This window comes from Phalacrocorax carbo, chromosome 6 (genome assembly GCF_963921805.1).
Source record: "Phalacrocorax carbo chromosome 6, bPhaCar2.1, whole genome shotgun sequence".
NCBI classification, from domain to species: Eukaryota; Metazoa; Chordata; class Aves; order Suliformes; family Phalacrocoracidae; genus Phalacrocorax; species Phalacrocorax carbo.
Window position 1 is genome coordinate 14,799,571 of NC_087518.1, and position 18,586 is coordinate 14,818,156.

Below are 18,586 nucleotides of genomic sequence, written 5' to 3' on the forward strand. Positions count from 1 at the left end.
GTACATACACATATATTGTTTGGACCAGGATCAGAAGAAAAAATTCCTAAGTGAAGGAGAGAATACCTGGATAATTAGAAAGGGTCCTAGAAAAGAGGTAGCAGCTGTTCAGTAAAGAAATACTAAAGCTAAAGGGCTCCAACTGGGTCATGAGAAGAAATTGACTGCTTCAGCTAGTGTAATGGGAGATTAAGCTGGACATGCATAAGCTTTGGGACTTCTCAAATTTCTTTTAAACAACATAAAAATAGAGAGATAAAGTACAGTCAAATATGGTAAAGGTACAGCGAGTCCTTTAACAGTGTTAACATCCATGATCTGAATAGAGAAGAATGAATCAAAAGTATATCGTGAATAATAGCTACATATGATTATACAGAGTGACCACTTCCATCAATTTTGAAATGCTGATTATTGAAAGTCACTTCTGAAGCACATGTTAGATTTTACTCAAGCAACTGAAATAATGGAAGATATCTATTAATGACCTAGCAATAGTAAGAATATGCCAGCTTGGAGATCTAGAAAGTAACTTATTTTGAAGAGAGTCCTCCAAATATTTTGTAGTACGTGTATTCTCAGCTCAGTTCAGGGAAGCTTAACTTTCCTGTCCAAAAAAAAAGTGTCAGTACTGAGTGCTCTGAAGGGAAAATAGGTAAGTATTGGAAGTCTATAAATGGACTTCTTAAAACTATCAGGAAATTGAAATCTAATAGTTAATCAAGATCATGTTAACATCTTAGGCACTACCTAGATGAAGTTAAAATATGACTTGTTTGAAACTTAAATGTTATGGATACATTACTTTCAATCAATTCAAAACAGATTTTTGGTTCAGATGAACATAATTTAAAACCTGGGTAAGACTTTCAACATGGCATGTAAGAAAAGAACAGCCTAAGCTGAGTCTTGCTGTTAGGATCTGGTTCAGAGCTGTCTCTTTATCGAACTGTTAAAGATGTTTTTCTTTAATGGAGGATAAGGAAATAGCTTATCTTTGAAAAATAGTAGCTATTTTGTACTGGCATTGCTTCTAATTAGCATAGGTAGGTGGCTACAACTCCCTTGAAAATTTTTAGGGCTTTTGAATTGAAGCAATGCTTCCTTGGGAAAGGTAGCTCAGCAAACTATTAAATGCAGCTTGCTTTTATGTTGCCCAAAATTTAATTATCACTATACTATGGGCTTTCTACAGTAGCTGTGAAAGAAGCAAGTACAGCTGGTTATGAAATCAGACGTACATTTCAGAAAATGGCATGTCTCTAGTAAACCATGACTTCAGTTTTATTCCCTTATTACTTCCTGGTGTCTGCTGCTGCTTCCTGGCCAATAAACTGTATGCTGTTCTGGCTTGCCTTGAGTCTGCACCCTCTGGAATATTGGGGAGTTCTTGTTGCTATTAGGGTCTATTTGGGGCTCTCTGAGGATTTGTGTTACCCTTAAACCCCTGCTGTCCTTGGCCCTTCGGGAGCAGAGCCCGGGGGCTGTCACGCCTCAGCCTAAGCACAGCGGGGGCACGAGCTGCAGTGAGGTGAATGACTGCGGTGTGCGGGTGAGCCCGGGGCACCCGTGCCCCGCCGGGCGGTACTGCGGGGCCGGCCGTTGGTGCCTAGGGCTGGGCCTGGGCCTGGGCTTGGGCCTAGGCCAGAGGCGCTGCTCGGCGGACTACATTTCCCGGCATGCCGTGCCCGCGGCGGCCGGAAGCCGCGTCGAGGCGGGATGGAAGCCTGCAACTACAACCCCCGTCATGCGCCAGCGGCAGCAGCGAGCGGGAGCGCGGTGGCGGGCGGGCGCGGCCCTCGCTGGGAGCGGTAGTCCCCTCCGCCGTTGGGCGCTCGGGCCGTGTGGCGAGGGGTGGTTCCGCCGCCGGGGGATGTGGCGAGTGTGACGTGATTTTGTCCGCGTTGGAGCCGGGGCGGCCGTGGCGAGCGTGACGTGGCAGAGAACGAGCGAGCGAGGTCCCCCGGCCGCACAGCAGCAGCTGCCGCTGTCGTTGCTGCAGCCCGCGACTTATAAGTCGGGGCCGCCGACTGAGCCCCGCACCTCGCATCCCGCCTCGCCGCTCGCGGAGGGATCCGTGAGTGCAGAGAGGCGCCGGTCCGCGCTCCCCCTCTCTCCCTCCCTCCGTCCCTCCTCACCGCGCTCCTCCCGCTGCCTGCGCCGCCGCCCAGCCCCACGCCGGAGCCGCCATGGGCCTCACCATCTCCTCGCTCTTCTCACGTCTCTTCGGCAAGAAGCAGATGCGCATCCTTATGGGTAAGGGGCGAGAGCGGTACGCCGCCACCTGCCCGCCCGCGGACCCCCGGAGCCCTCCCGCCGCCGCCGCCGCAGCGCCCTGCCGGGCCCGCCCGCTCCCTCCCTCACCCGCTCCCTCACGGCCGCGTCCCGCTGGCGGTGGGGGAGGGGAGGCTGGCGGGAGGGGGTGGGGGTGGGGGGGCCTTGCCCCGTCCTGGGGTGCTGGGGACAGGACACCTCTCTATCCTCTTTCCTCAGGGCTTGTGGGGTTGGTGGAAGTGAGTGAGTGGAGGGGAGAGACGGAGCGGCGGGGGAAGGGGGTGGGGATCAGGATATGTCTGCCCTTCCTTTTCCTCCGCCGCGTTCTCGTTTTCTTCTCTCTTACGCGCGTCCCTCCCCCGCCCCAATCCCGCTGTCGGGGGTCGCGGCTGTAGTGGACACGGAGAGGCAGAGCCCCGCTTCCCCCGGGGTGTGCAGCGGGGCTGCGAGGCTTCGGCCCCTTCTCCCCCTTCCCCTGCACCTGCGTTTCCGCTTGCGTTGAGCCGGAGCAAAGCGTAGAACAAAGATCAAGTTGCAGGCGGGGAAGCCGGCGCCCGCCCGCCGGGGCCGGGCCGAGGAGGGTGTCCCCGCGGCCCGGAGGCGAGCGGGGCTTGCGCCTTGCCTTTCCCCGCGCTGCCGGTGCGGTTGCGCTCTCGGCCTGGAGACGCCGCTCCTGCCCGAGCAGTGCGGCTTTTCGAACGGGATGTGACAAAGCCTGATGCGCTTAACACCAAGAGCTTAAGAAATTGCTGTATAATGGCCGATTTTTGGTAGCTAAGGTGTCTGTATGTCTGCCTCTTGTGAAAGGACATTTCGGTATAGCATCTGTGCACTTCAGTTCTCCTGTACCTCATGTACAAAGCCACAGAACCTCGTAGGTCGCTCTTTCAGTGCTTACTTTGTCTTATTGTCTGCCTGTAATTATTTATTTGGAATTAAATTCTGGTTCCCTTGACACAGACCGTGTAAGAGTTGAAGCCAGTGGCTCTTGAAGATTCTCACTTCAAAATTATGGTTCAAAGTCAGAGCAAGTGCATACTGCATTTAGTATTTTCTCTTCCACTTCAGCTCTTTCCTGCCTTCTTCCACCCACCTACCCACCCCTCCCACCCTGCTTCAGCTTTATGTACAAACAGATCGTAACCCCGAGATTTTTCTCAGATGCTTTTACCAAAGTGAACAGAACTTGACTCATGGCTATAGACTGAAAGAGCTTGTCCTAAAATAGTATGAAGCGCCCATTTCAGTGGAGCCAGCAGTGGGACTGGGTCCTAATTGTGAAACTGCTTGGCACACTACTCTTCCTTAACGCTGCCTGGGTATACACAGCAGACACAAAATGCAGCTTTTTTAAATTACATTTTCTATGTTCTCAATATATTTTGTGATGACAGAGTTCTTCATTACATGCACAGTAATTTTTCTTGTATCTTTACTGCTTGAAATTAGAGACTCTCATCCATTTGAAGTTAACGTAATTTTTGTCAAGACAACTTTGTACATCTGACTGTTTCAAGGAGGCGATTTGACTGTGTCCCTAGCAGCCAGACTCTTCATATGACTCTGAATGAAGTAAAATCTTCAAACGAGCTTGACTGTAGGATGAGATAGTGTTTATGGTATTTGTAGTTCTGTTGCATTCTGCAAAATAATGAAAACAGAAAACCAGTGCAATACAGATCAAAACAGCTTGCAAGGCTTTAATTTCTTCATTGGTAAGTCATTAGTTCAAAATTAGGTTAGACCTGAGTTAGGGAGCCAGACTTTCTAGCAGTTGATTCAACTGCTGCTTCTTTCATTTCTTAAATAATTTTGATTTTTTTAAGGCATGGAATATATTAGAATACAGGACTGGATCAGAGCGTGAGTCTGCACCATATTTGTTATGTAGTATAAGAGGGTGAAACTTTTGCTGTGTTGTGATGAGAGTGTATCATAGGACCTAAATTGGATGCTTGAAAGCAGAATATGGTATATTGGAGATCGCATAATTTGTTTATACCTGTTGCCTGGAAAAGAAGCATTTCATGGCATTCTACATTATGTATCAGCACTTTAAGATGTCTAAATTAATACTGGGACTAAATTAAACTTTTCCTCAAGGTGATAATTTTCAGTTTATGATTAGAAAATGAGCTGGACAAGGCTAGGCATCTAAGTAGTATATCAATGAAGTAACTTTATGGCGTAATGTGTTTATAGATAAATATTTAGGGGGAAATATTATATAGGTGAGTTGATAGTGAACAGATTATTAATTTATAATTCAAACTTCCCATTCACAGCCATCTTATGTTTCTGCAGAATTCAAGATAGAGTAGAAGTAATCTAGCTTTTAAGACAAACTTTGTGTTATTGGGTTCTGCAGAATTTAAATATTTCTCATCAGGTGCCATTGCCAACAGCAATCATGGCATGCTATCTTCCATATTCTCAAACTACATTTATGGTAAAAGATGTATGTTTAATGCTATACTGTTACTGAAATGTTGTTTTAAAAAACTGCACTTGTATAATTATGTATTTTTCAGGATATTTATTTAACATGATTCTGAGGAAATGAATGTAAAATAATTCCTGCATCTTCTTTATAGATGGAAGTAACATGAGGGGAAAAAAAGACATAACTGTAGGATAGGATTGAAGGACTTAAAGTTACACTAGGCAATGGGGCATTAGGGTGGAAAAACTGAGTCCTAACCCTATGTGTACCTGTCTGTAAAACTCTGAGACAAGAGTTTCTTTTGCTTAAAAAAGAAGTTATTGATTCATTGTCCACCTTTCACTATCATAATTTAGTGTTCTGTGTCTTAGTGTAACTGTGTGTTAACTGAGATAATAGCTACTCAGCAGCTTCAAATATGAACATAACTATTAAATACATTGGGGAAAAAATTGTCACATTCTTTGGGAATTGTGTCATTGTACAGCACAAAACCATTTAGCTGGTTTTTAATTGTGTTTTTTAAGCACTGTTGGAGTTTTTTTGCACCTGTGTGCTTTCTTTAGAAGCTGTATTGAGAATGACCCCTTCATGTGCCCCCCAAAGCCTTACTCAATTGAAGTGAAACCTTGAAGAGGAATAGTATGTAAAGGGTAAATAAGACAAGGTTTGAGAGAACTGGTATAAAGGTAAAAGAAAAGTAAACTAATACAAACCTGTAGTAAATAGGGATTCATTAATTTTAATTTTTTATTCTGTCTTTTGTTAGTAATGTGAATGTTATGAATCAGTTAAATACAGCAGAGGCTTTTTTTTTTCCCCCTCTGATTATGGAAAACATTTATGTTGGAAGCAGCAACATGCTGTATTCTATAGTAAACTTAGGACATCTCAATCTGACAACCAAAATCTCTTGGTCTTGATGGGGATTTCATTTAAAAAGTCAGTTCTCAAATTTTCTGCATCTAGAGTTTTATGAGGTTTTGTGCTATGATAATTGAGGCAGCTTGATACTCAGCCATTGATGATCAAAGTAGAAAATTGGTAAATAAGGAATGAGGTGTGGGCATAGGGGTGGTGTTGCCAGGGACAGGTGAACAACAAGCTGTGGAAAAAAAAACCACTCTTAAGAGGAGTACAGGGCTGAGAACCACCATGGTTTTAACAGCATTTGTAGATGTTTTCTCTTCAGCTAGAGGAAGAGGATGTTTGACTCAGTTGAAAGAAAAATGATTGCAAGTCTGTGCTTCCCATTTATACTTCATTGTAGTTTAAATGCTTTGTGAAACAACTGCTGACTGTCATACCCTACGTAGAGATTCTTACACCTTGGTCAGTCAGACAGTGAAATCAGAGTGAAAATGTAGAATTGGAAATATACTTTATGTTGTTTGGGGATTTTAAGACTTAGCTTTTAATCTCAATAGTTAAATCAGCTTAAACTTTGACATGGAAGTAGCTCATAGATTTATACTTAGTGTTCCAGTGCAAATGTAAACGTGTTTATTCTTGGACTGCTAAAAGCAATAGTTGCACTTCCTAGCAGCTCAAAAGATTAAAGGTGATTTGGTGCTCTGAAATTTCTTGCTCTAAAAAGGGTGGTAAATGGCAAATCGGAGTAAGAATTATGAATGGAGGCTGTGCTCTTGATGACTGTTGCTTGTTTAGACTTCATAACATTTGCAGTTTGGCTAAAGGAGGCAGTTTTTGCAAATAAGGTCTCGGTAATTTGCAGAAGTTGCCTTCCCTTGGTTAAATGCTGCTGTCTCAAGTGTGGAGTTGGAAGAAAACCCATATCCATAACTCGGCCTGCCTCAGTGCAAAGTCCAACAGCCTAACTAGAATGGTGGATAAGAGTGGATTTAAGCAAGGTCTCTGGGCTTTGCTCTTGAATAGCTAATGTAGCCTTCTGCCAAAGCCATTGAGGTGGTGGTGGGTCGTGGTACAAGAGCAGAATGGGTAACTGGGGCAGTAGTTTTCTACATTTAGCAAATAGTTTCAAATTCTTTACTACTTTGTAATTTCTTAACTCTGAATCATATCTTCAAATGGTTCTCAATACCCTGTGTAAATTCTTTGAAATGAGATTAGCTTTTTTTTCCTTTGTCTCTATCTGTATCTTTAGTATAACCTCTAAATACACTAAAACCATTTGTGTAGGTAATGTTATTTTTCTTTCATTGCTAATTTTAACAAATCATGTCAGTGTTTATTCTGCTCATCACTTCTTGAAGGTTTGTAGGGGGGAAGAAGAGTTTGTGAGTATGTGTAGCTTTAATTGGTAGTTCAGTAAACGACCTTAATGTTAATTTACTGGAAAACTATCACATATATCATGTACATGCATTATGTTTTCTTGCAGATTTCTAGGCATCTTGCAAAAGTATTGTGCTTCAAGCATTGTACTATTAAAACTTTTTTTTTTTAGCACAGATGGAGTATTTGAGAGTTTCAGAGTTTGTTAAAGGGCTTTCTAAGGCTACCTGACACTTTATTGGTGTACAGAAAATGCTAACATTTAGAAGTTTCATGACTTGCAAGCTCTTGTGAAACTTCTGCTGCACCACGGTCGTGGGGTTTTTTTTTTTAGCTTTTATGTTGTTGTTCATGCTTGTGTGTGGCTCTAAGAGACCAACACTTAGACAAAGCAGATGTAGAGCTGTTAAGTTTTAATTTGAGCATTTGGGGAGTCTATTACCCCTCAAGGAACTTTGGTTTTGATGGTAAATTTTTCCCTCTTCCCCCTGCCTCCCCCCCTTCTTTCATGACATCAACAGTTGGAATAACTTTTTTTAAAACACACAATGACAATACCAAAGAAACTGGATTGGCATTTATAATCCTGTTCACAGTACCAGAATGTAGGACAATTATAGATAGGCTTTTTTAATTAGTTAGCTGTAACAGCAGTTTGTGTCTTGAAGAGGAGGAGCCTTTTTAAGAGTTTGGTTTCATTCTGAATGAGTAGGTAATCTCAAATTCCATTTTGTTGCAATGCTAAGGAAACAGTTGTATTAATAATAAAGACATCAAACCACTTAAAGCTTAATATATTGCAGTTACCAAATAGGAAACTAACTCAGAACACCTAAGAATGTTATCAAACAAGGACAACATTTAGTTTCTTGTGCAAGTATTATCTAATTAATTCTTTGATGGGGCTTTTGTTTGGGCAAAACATTATTAAGTTTCACAAATAGATATTTTATTTGAACAGTTGCTGTGGTAAGTGTTTAGTACCTACTGTTTGTTTAGGTGCTTACGTGCTAGGCATTGGATTCTACCATAGAGAGTAGTATTCTGAGTTGCTCTTACACATTCTGAAATGCCTAACAATAAGCAGTTGCACAAACAGTTTTACAAAACTGCAGCATATGCCTGCAGTGTCGGTGATGCTTCTCAAAATGTCTTTGAGGCTTCAGTTTGTTTTGTTTTTTTCTTTAAGGATCACATATTTACCACATAAGCTTGGTGGTTTTCAATGTAAGCTAAGTTCTGTGGTAGAAATAGGAGAGCAATTTCAGTGCAGAAGGCCTTCTATAAAGATCAAAAGGAGACTCCTAACAAAAGCATGCTCGTGGATCTCAATGAATAGAAGTGATGTCCTGAAGAAGAGTTACAGCCCTTAGGGTATATGCAGAGGGAAGACAGGAGTTTCCTAATGTGTATGTGTTTGTCAGCGCAGAAGAAATGTGTTAGCAAAGGAACAAGGGGCTGGAATGAGGGAGACTGGAGTGTCTTCTGTTCATGGTACCAACGCCTGTTGGTTCGGGTGCATGTGAAGCTGGCCATGGCTGAAGGCTGAGACCTTTCCCAGCTTGACTGTGAAGTAGCAAACATGATCGCTTAGAAACTATGTGCTGCTTGTAGGTTGCTGCTAGGCATTTAAACCTATCCTGACTCACATTCAAGAAACTTTTCAAAGTGAGTGATAAAACTTGATTAACACAGATACTAAGGAAGATGACTAGAAACTTATGAGCCTGTAGGTTGTGGATGAAAATGTTATTGACCTTGTTCTCTTCATTGCTTGTTCTCTCTCTCAGTGCTGTGTAGAGGAGATGGGGCGAAACATAAAGCAGCACATCAACAATCACTTAAGAGTGTTTAAAAAGTTGTTTCTTCTTAGAAAAAACCCTAATACGCTGCATGTAAAATGGCATGTTTTTAAATTAGCAGGTTGTTTGTATTGTGAGCTAAATCAAATTTTCTGTTTATTCTAGTTGGTTTGGATGCTGCTGGTAAGACAACTATTCTTTATAAACTGAAACTAGGAGAAATTGTCACCACAATTCCTACTATTGGTAAGATAAAATCTCATGTCTTCATTCTTGCTACTCTAAATCTGTGTTGTAGAGACAGGCTTCTGAAGGGTGTAGGGGCTTGCTATCTTTGCTGTTAGCATAAGAATCAAGACCACATGGGGTTTCTGGTACTGCCATAACATAACTGTCAGACCAATGATACATCTAGACCGAACTCTCTGCCTGACAGTGACCAGCAGCAGATGCTCAGAAGTGTAAGAGCCAATCAAGTAGCAGTACTTCCCCCAAACACCATGAACGTCTAGCAGTTGGTGGCTGTAAGACTTGTTGAACCAAAGGTGGTATGCTTGGATTTTATGCATTAATTCTTTTGTTTTCCCCACTTAGGTCAATTTTCTTCTTGATCTAAAAATTAAATTCTGATAAGTCATTTTATATACATTTGGGAGAAATATACCGTAGGAAGTAACTCTCTTTAACACAATTAGAATTACATTTTAACACTAGCATTAACTATTTCTAACCATTTGACTCTCTTATTTTAGGTTTTAATGTGGAAACAGTAGAATATAAAAACATTTGTTTCACAGTTTGGGATGTTGGCGGTCAAGATAAAATTAGACCTCTTTGGAGGCATTATTTCCAAAACACACAGGTAAGAGTTCTGAGATGGCAATTGTTAAAGTGCCATTTTGTAAAGTCTCCTTATATGCGGAAAGTTGTCTTCTGTCCCTTCGTTTCAGAAAGGCTCCTCACTACTTCCTGCAATTTCTAAGGGATGTCCAGATTTTGTTCGGGTTGAACCTGGTTTGTTACCCCAAAGGCTTCAAGTCTAGTCTTGAGCGTAGCCTGGCAATGCTGAAGTCCTGCAAGGTCTACCAGTGTTCTGTAATGTGCCAGAGCAGCTGGTTTGTTTGTGAGGAACTCTTCAACTTTGCTGTATCCGTGTTTTGGTCTGTTTGAACTGGCGTTAGCTTATACATAAGAAATGCTACTGTCTAAGCACCCTTCTACAAATTCTTTTTTCTAATTGGCCTCAAAATATATGGCTTTTACTGTGCAATATCGGTGTATTTAGTACGCTGATTATGCAAAAGCATTGTAAAAGATATTATTAGTGATTGATTAGAAAGTGTCTGCTTCATGTTGATGTGTCTGCTGTCATTTTTGGTGACATAAATGTGATTCTTTCCTTTGGTTCACAAGTAGTAAGGTAAGTTGCTTGTTAGTATCAGGAAACTTTGGGAATGGGAATTTTTTTTTTTTTTTTGGCTGTGTTGAATATAGAATTGCTTCCAAGAAACTTCTTTGCAGCATAATGTATGTGATTGGTGCAGAAAAATGGAGAAGTCTGGATTGACGAAAAGGAGCTAGCAAAGTACTGTTGTGAATAGAGTGATACTTAATTTCAGTTCCTTATTCAGCCCTGTTACTAAATATTTATAAAAGATGCTTCTGTTTTCTTAGAGAATGATAAAATGTAAAGTTTTTGCACTAAAATTTTAAGACTAAACAGTGTGTTTGTAAGGCGGACACTTGAATAACAGATGCCATTTAGAAATGCTGTTTGGTACAAACTTTTTTAAACAAATTCAGGCCTTACTTTAATGGTATGGGTTTTTTAATGAAACACAAAATGGTGAAGCACTTGTGATTCTCTTGCATTTAATGTAATACAATGAGTGAAAAAGGAAGGGGAGAGTTAGCTTCTGAAATTTTGCTGGTGTCTTTTTTTTTTTTTTTTCAGACTCATGAATCCCACACTACTTTATAAATTGACATTTGTGTTCTTTACCTTTTTGGATATAGAAGGCCTGGCTTTATTTTGCAGTTGAAACTTATGTACTTGTTCATGCAGACATCCTGCATTGCTTAAACAGAAATTTCTGTCAGATTTGCTTCCCTAAGAAAGGGAATAGTCATTATATAAAATGAGTTTTTTCTTTTCGTTCTTTTTTAATAGTACTGCATGATTTTTCAAAGCTGCTTAACTTCTTGCAGGGCCTCATTTTTGTGGTAGACAGCAATGACAGAGAGAGAATCCAGGAAGCTGCAGAAGAGCTGCAGAAAATGGTAAATATCAGTACCTTCTGAAATATAGTTGTTACACTTACTTTGTCATATTTTTGGATGTATGTCAGCTTCCCTAAGAGACTTAGGATTTTACAGTTTTAGGGAGTTTGTACAGTGCATATTGTTTTCACCTGGTAACTCTGGGTCACATGGTGCACTGAGTTGTAACTACAGCTCTATAGAGAGCTTCAGCTCAAGAGCTACTAAGGTGTTAGAACCTTTCTTTCCTTCATAAAACCTTAATAGAAATGCAGCAGATGACAAAAGAATTTTGAAAAAACAAATTGGTGCTAAGAATTTCAGCAACAAGGGTGCTGGTAAACTTAAACAGCTTATTGAAAGAATATTTCCTTACTTGTAGGAGAAGTTCTGTTAGGTGCTAGTTAAATTTTACTTGGTACTTACTAGTGACTTCAGGAGGAAGAATGAAAAAGTTTATAACCCTTAAATCAGTATTTAGGTTTCTTTAGCACTTGTTGAAGTAATTTAAGTACTTAAGTGAGTTAATTGAATAACATGACCATTTTTCCTGTTAGCTTCAGGAGGATGAGCTGCGAGATGCTGTGCTGCTTCTGTTTGCAAACAAGCAAGATCTGCCAAATGCCATGGCAATCAGTGAAATGACAGATAAACTAGGTCTTCAGTCTCTGCGTAACAGAACTGTAAGTGCTTAACTTCCTCGTTGCTGAACTCATGTTCTTTTGTTACATATCATAAATCTAATCTCCCTTTAAAGGAAAGTGAAGTTTTAGCTTTTTTCTGTAGAAAGATGCACATACCTGCTATTAAACTCTGTAGTGCATAGTTTAAGGTCTTCATTCAAAGTAAGTGACTCAGAAGTATAATCCAATATGTACAGCTGTTGCAGCATTTCATCTATCACCTTCTTGAAAAACACAAATATTCCAGGCTGTCACTGAAATACAGCTGTCAAATGTGTTTGACAAAGCATGTGGTGGGCTTTCCTGTTTTCCCCATACTTGTTATTCTGGGTGAGAATATGCATTCTGCATTCTCACCACTACAGAGATGGGAGGAAATTAAGTAGCTCCTGAATCGTTAAGATTCCATCTGCACAAGCCTTTGAGACAGGGTTGCTTCACATAAACCATCAATCCTTCTATAATACTTGCTTAATGTCTGCATGTTGACACACTAAGACCATATCTGTAGAAGGTGTTTTAGAGGTCTGTTAATTTAGATGATTCCATGTCCATTTCCTAAGAGTTGTCTTTCAAAAACAAGCTAGTTTTCAGCACATAGACCGAGTGCAAGTTCCGTATTTGTTTTTTTGATGCACTAAACAGTGTTCTAGCATTTGGTAGGCCAAGACTGAGTTTTTGGATAACGTGTGAACCCCACCTACTTTATATATACTTTTTAAAACTTGTAAAAATACCATCTGTTCAATATTGACTCTACTTATGGCACAAAATAGTGTTTAAAGAAAACTATTTAAGTGCATATCTGAGTGTCACATACTGTGGTAACAGAGCTTGCATTTTGTCAGTTGCTAAACTTAATTTTTCTTTGTGTTCTGCATTAACAGTGGTATGTCCAGGCTACCTGTGCTACGCAAGGAACTGGTCTGTATGAGGGACTTGACTGGCTGTCAAATGAACTCTCAAAACGCTAACTCAGACTGGATGATTCTTTCACCAGGGACATGTTTGATATAAGTGGTCTAGGCTTGTTACAACAAAATTAGTTTGCATCTTGGTTATTACAGTATCTGGAACTGATATTTGGGCAGGTTATTACAGCGTTTCAACTTATTTTGTTGCCAATTATTGTTTACCGAGCTACATGTTGCAGAGGTAGCAATATGCTTGGGTAAAAATCTCCTTAACTTGGAAAAAGTGTCTATCTTCTGATTTTATTCCCCTTGTTAGCCTAAATGCCTGAATATAGTTATTGTGACATCTTTAAGATCTGTTTTGAATACTCTTTTGAGCCCCAATAAATTAATGTTTTAATTTTTTTTCTCCCTGCTACTTTTAGTTTACTGATGCCCTGTTTCATTCCTCAGACAGTCTGCTGATTTAAAAATGTAGCATTCCGTATGTATTTATTTCTCTCCCTTGCCAAAAAGAACTCCTAATACTGCTTGTTCCAGCCAAGGAAATGCTCTAAAACACTATACAAATCTGCTGCACTGAGGAACATTTTATTAATCCTTGGGTTCTCTCAGCCCAACTTGCCTTTGTGTGAATTGGATTTGATGGGTAGAATAGTTCTGTGCTGGTTGCGAAGAGCTCATGTTGAGATTGTTTTTAATATTCAGCAGATTGTCTTCCTTTATATTGTATCTTTTTTTTTTTTATGTTGCATGTTGCTTTTTGGTATCAGCCTGACTATTTTTGCCCAGTGTATAATAGTTCTGCTGAAGTTTTACTGTTTGGTGAACATATCTTCATAAAGAAATTTTGGAAAATTCATCAAACTCAATGGATTAGTTTCTTCATAACCCACTTGGAATTATTCCTAATAAAATGATAAAATGTATAGTTCTGTGTATGCTCTTCTTGATTCTTGAAATAGTTGAACTGCAAGTTATCACTTCTTTTTCCATATACTGAGCTTTCCTGCAGCTTGAATGTGAACATTCTCAGACTTTTCACTTGTTTGGAGCTATGTAGAGCAGGACACAGAAGGTGGGCAACGAAGTTGTATACAGTGCAGTAGAGTAGCTGTCATCAAGACTTAAAATATTCTGTAAGTGTCTTTTGAAGTTGTAAATCTAAAATTCCTTTTAAGATGTCCAGATATGAAAATACTAACAGTTTAAAAAATTGTAATAAAACAAATACTAACTGCCTGAAAAGCATGCATGTCTGTTTCGTAGTTGTATCTACAGCGAAAAACCAGCATGGGTTCTAGCAGGAGAATCACAAATTCTGCTGGTGGCTAGCTGGGAAGCTCGCTTGAACACCTGTACAGGGATTTAGTCAATATTATATTAATGGTGATAGTCACCCCAGAAAATCAGTTCTGTGCAACTGCTGCTGTCTGCTTTCATATTTCTGTCTCCTTATACCTCTGTGGTTACAAAAGACTTAATTAACTTGTAGTTTTTGAGGCTGCCACTAATGAGTATTATAAAATCTATTTTTCTATTGCCTCTCTGCTGTATGGATGCAAATATTGCTCAATCCTCCAAATGAAATACTCTGTTCTATTCATTCTATGTCTTTAGGAACCCAAAGCGTGGTTTCATTGCAGTTTTAGGCTAAGCTCCTCTCTTACTTTTAGCCCAGGCCTTGTTGTCCTTGCTACAAGAAATCCCAGTGACAAGGTCTGGTAAACTCAAGCTAGTTTAGGTTAAGAGCACCTTCCAAGGCAGCTTCTGCTGCTGTAACAGGTCTAAGTTTCTAGGAAGTACTGTTATTGTGAACACAACTAACAAGAGAAAATTCCAGAACTTTTGAATATAGTCATTAACTATCTCTTAATATGTAACAGAAATCCAAGAGACAGTGTAAGGTGAGTACGGTTTTGCTTGCACCTTTAATGAATTGCTGATTATGTATTAACCAAAGTTGATATGTCCGTGCATTGGATAAGTAGCTGTTAACATGCGTATTTCTAGCAATGCAGTTCCTTGAAATAAACCTGAAAAGAACACCCTGTTCAGAAGAGGTGGCTTGTCTGTAATACAGGTTGTATTGGTAGCCCCAGTATGTTGACATGAAATAATGCTTGTGACAAATGAAATGCCATCCCCTCTTCCAAGGAAGAAGTTAGAGGTAGGCTTAAACAAGCAGATACTTAAAACAAATTAGGGCTATTATCTTGAAGGAAACATGCTGTTTGGTAAGCAGAGATTAAGATTTCATTGTTTTAATTCTTTCAAATGCTTTTAAGTAACTAAATACTCAGGTTTAGGTGAGCTCTGTTTAGCCACGACATGTTTTGAGTTACAATGTGTGTATAGAAGGTCGTATTTCAGAGAGTCACTGTGATTGGTTCTGTGTCCCAGTAAGTTGTAATTCTGCTATAAATAATTTCACAAAATCAAAGTCAAAGTAGTAAAGACTTGAGCTTCATTTAAGAGTGATGGGATCTGTGTGAGGGGTTAAGGCTACAGCTTACGCTGAAGTGTAGTAAGACAAAGTCAGTAAAAATCTTGGGTGTAATTGAGAAGTCACTCTAGTGTTAATCAGAGCATAGAGAGGAACTGAAGCAAGTACTTCAACCTTCCTGTAAGTAGATAAGATCACACTTGACCTCTTTTACTGAAATGATACTTGCCTCCTAACACTCTGTAAGGTTGTAATCTTGGAAGCAAGGTCTCTGTTACGCAGTTTATTCATAGTAATATGAAGCTGTGGAAGGGACAAGACACTTGATGGGCTGTGGAATAATGTCACAATTCACAAAAGTAAACAAACTTTCCCTCTGGCTATTATATTCTCATCAGCTGTTCTCAGTTCTCTAAAAATTTCAAGGTATGCTCTAGATCACGTGTCCTTGAGTCTAAGCAGCAGTCCCTGGGGTTGGTGCATATGCTTAGAAAGCTGCCTTGCCTTCAGATGACAACTGTGAAGTAATTTGTTACACATGTTCTTCCTGGCCATTGCTATGACCTGAAATCTTGGTGGCTTTCATTTTCCTTTGGAGTTAGTGCTGCTTTTGTAGCTAGTGTTTGTCTGTTAGTACAAGAACGCACTTAGTCCTGATGAGGGTTGTTTTTATTACACTGCTTTACCTCTTCTAGTACCAGGATCACATACCGTGTTGAAATCTGTGTCATATTCCAATAATATGGCTACTTGCCAGTAAATTCATTAGCTTGTGGCAGTGATGCTTTCTTAAACTGACCAAAACAATAATTTGTACGCTAGTCTCCTTACCCAAACGTAGTACTACAACTAGTATAAAGGCACTGACTGTCATTTAAGTCATTGTGGATAGGTAAAAATACCTTTTTTGGCGTTCTTCAAAATTGTTATTTTCTGGCTGAAGTCACATGTGTATATATATATATATATCATGTGTGTATATATGTATATATATGAGGTATATCAGTAACAACGTATAATACAGCCCTGCTCTCCAGAGGCAGATGAAATTATTTTCAAGATCCAATTCTGTCATGTCTGTTAAGAGTTTAGATATACTAACTTCGTCATTTCCCTGTCAAGAATCAAATACCTGAACTGAGCTGTTGTCCCAGAAGTTCAAAATCTGGGGCAGGCACAAGACTGCTAAAAATTTGTTTGTCATTCTACCATGACAGGAATTTCTGAGTTGCAGTAGCTGAAATTTTTCATTGCATAGCATCAACTCCTAGGTTCAAACGATGGGTAAGTCAGTCTGGGAGGTCAGTCTCGTAATACAGGGGGTATGGAAATGTGCAAGGGGTAATATGCAAGTGGTTTTATTTCAGTGTATCAGATGGCCAGCTTGCCTACAGAGAGCAAAACACTGAAGAATGTTGTCTTTTTTTATTTGGCCATGCTGACACAATTTATTCCTTGTATTTTCAGTACATGCGTGATTGGCCTTTCATTTTTTCCAGTGTTCGAAGATATTCAGATCTATGTACAGACCAGTGCAAAGGCACTTCTTTTCTCACATGTAACTAACCTGATCACTCAATTCTACAACATGAACATAGTGGGTATTTGTTGGTTTTTGTGAACAACATAATCTAGAACTTGTTGTGCAACTATTTTGTAGGTAATCTGCAGACTTGGGTTCAGCTGCTTGCAAGTAGAACAAAATCTGTTCTAAACGCATCAGGAATTGGCAACAAGTGCTATAAGCATTTCTACTTGCTTGGTTTGTTCTCAGTGTTTTCAACATACACCAGTAAAACAACGTAGTGGAGGCAATCGAATGCTGCGAGGGCAGTTGCAGCAATGGCCTGGCTTGTGTAGAAAGTGGTTTAGGGTTTTGCCAGTAAGGAGAACGCGGAGCCCAGTTTGCAGTCCCTTGCTCATCTGAGTAACCTTTATATATAATGTCTGAACAAAGGCAATTTGAGTGCAATTTGATGAGACCTGGCACATTGCCTTGTCCTAGTACATCTTTTCTGCCCTTGTCAAGAATGGTATTGAGTAAGAAATTACATTCAGCATGCTGCCGTTGGGCCTGTGAATAACGCTTGGCTACCGGATACATCTGGCATTGTGCAGAAAAATTTCCAAGAGCATCAGGTTCTATTAAGGGGTCTGATGCAAATTCTAGGAAAACAGAAATGTTTTGGGCTCTTCCTTTTACTGGATGGGAGCTGAAAGTCTTGAATTTTATTTTTTTTTTTGCTAGGAACGTGAGAAACAAGGCCATTATGTAATTCATTTGAGGTGTCAAAAGCTCTGACTCCTTTGCACGTTGGGCGTTTTTCCCATTTTCTTGTACCATTTTGCTCTTTCCTTTTTTCCTCAATCATACTTCGCATTGTTGTTTGCTTTATGATGATGATCCATAAATGCATTTTATTGAAGGGTTGAATTAGTCCCTTCAGAAATAATAGTGATACAAGAGATAGTGATGTGCAAGAACTCAAGTACTGACCGTCACAGGCGGCTAAGACCCCTTTGTCTGGTATGAACGAGGTCAGGGAACGCGAGTTCCAAGTTGCCAGACCCATCTGAAGGGCATGACACTCATTTTTTGCACACAAATACACAGGTAAACTAAATTTCATAATAACCAGAACGACCCAAAAACTGTCCCAGTACCTCTTACCTCTGGAAGGCCAGCCTTGCAGTGCTCTTATTTCTTGTTCTTCTGGGTGACAAGTTTGTCCAGAGCAGGAGCCAGTGTGAAGGGAGAAACAACTCCCTCCAAAGAGGCCAGCAGTCACAGCAGGTGCTGGAGCAGTGCCGTCCCTCTTACTTGCTGCATCCCGTATCAGAGATGGGAAAGTTGATTAGGAAGCAAAGTAAGATGTTTCTTTTTCCCTTTTTCCTTAATGGCTGGTCTGGGAAGGTAGAATAACAGCAACAACAACAAACGAAAAGATGTAAAAAGCATATTGCCCAATTTTTTTTCTGTGAAGGATATGAAGCATCCCAACTGCTGGAAGGGGAACACAGGTGAGTTTAGGTTTATGAAATAAAATGGAGACAGGCTTAACAGGGCTTTTACAAATCTGTGTTCCAGAGGTGGTTTTGAGGGGAAGAATTAATTGCTTGGCAAGGTCCAGATGTGTAAGGGGAGTTAAGATGGGAGCTAAAACTACCTCATGTGGAGTAGGAAGCCCCATATATTACCTCACGTAGTTGTAAATACAGCTTGGGAGCATGGGGGATAGGGGCCAAAGGTGTGCCTGAGAGTTGCTTCTCACCATCCCCACACCCCCTTCCCATCTCCCGAAAAAACTCACAATTCTTTTGAATTTTGACTTTTTCCTACTGTAAACCCTAGGTCTGTGTTTTCACTCTGGAAATGCAGAACCAGTTCCTGACACATTGCTGCTCTCGGTACTCGGCCGCTGCTGCCGCATTTTACTGATTAAACCAGGGGTACTTGGGCTGGAGAGTCTGCTGCACTAGCTCGTGGGGCTGAATTTCCTCCTGAAGAT

The 18,586-nt window shown here is 40.4% G+C and overlaps 1 protein-coding gene across 1 annotated transcript; it reads left to right on the forward strand.

Moving 5' to 3' along the window:
• The first annotated feature begins 1,851 nt into the window (after positions 1-1,851).
• ARF4 (ADP ribosylation factor 4) lies at positions 1,852-13,560 on the forward strand. Its single transcript, XM_064453845.1, has 6 exons — positions 1,852-2,256; positions 8,941-9,021; positions 9,528-9,637; positions 10,984-11,055; positions 11,592-11,717; positions 12,605-13,560. Exons 1-6 carry the CDS (start codon positions 2,190-2,192, stop codon positions 12,689-12,691), a joined length of 543 nt encoding a protein of 180 aa, XP_064309915.1. The 5' UTR covers positions 1,852-2,189; the 3' UTR covers positions 12,692-13,560.
• The last annotated feature ends 5,026 nt before the right edge of the window (positions 13,561-18,586 follow it).

Excerpts from the sequence above, each read along its gene's own strand:
- ARF4 (XM_064453845.1), top strand. The coding sequence starts at position 2,190 with ATGGGCCTCACCATCTCCTCGCTCTTCTCACGTCTCTTCGGCAAGAAG. Across the intron at positions 2,257-8,940 it reads GCAGATGCGCATCCTTATGG|TTGGTTTGGATGCTGCTGGT; the intron begins GTAAGGGGCGAG and ends TGTTTATTCTAG. Across the intron at positions 11,056-11,591 it reads CAGAAGAGCTGCAGAAAATG|CTTCAGGAGGATGAGCTGCG; the intron begins GTAAATATCAGT and ends TTTTCCTGTTAG.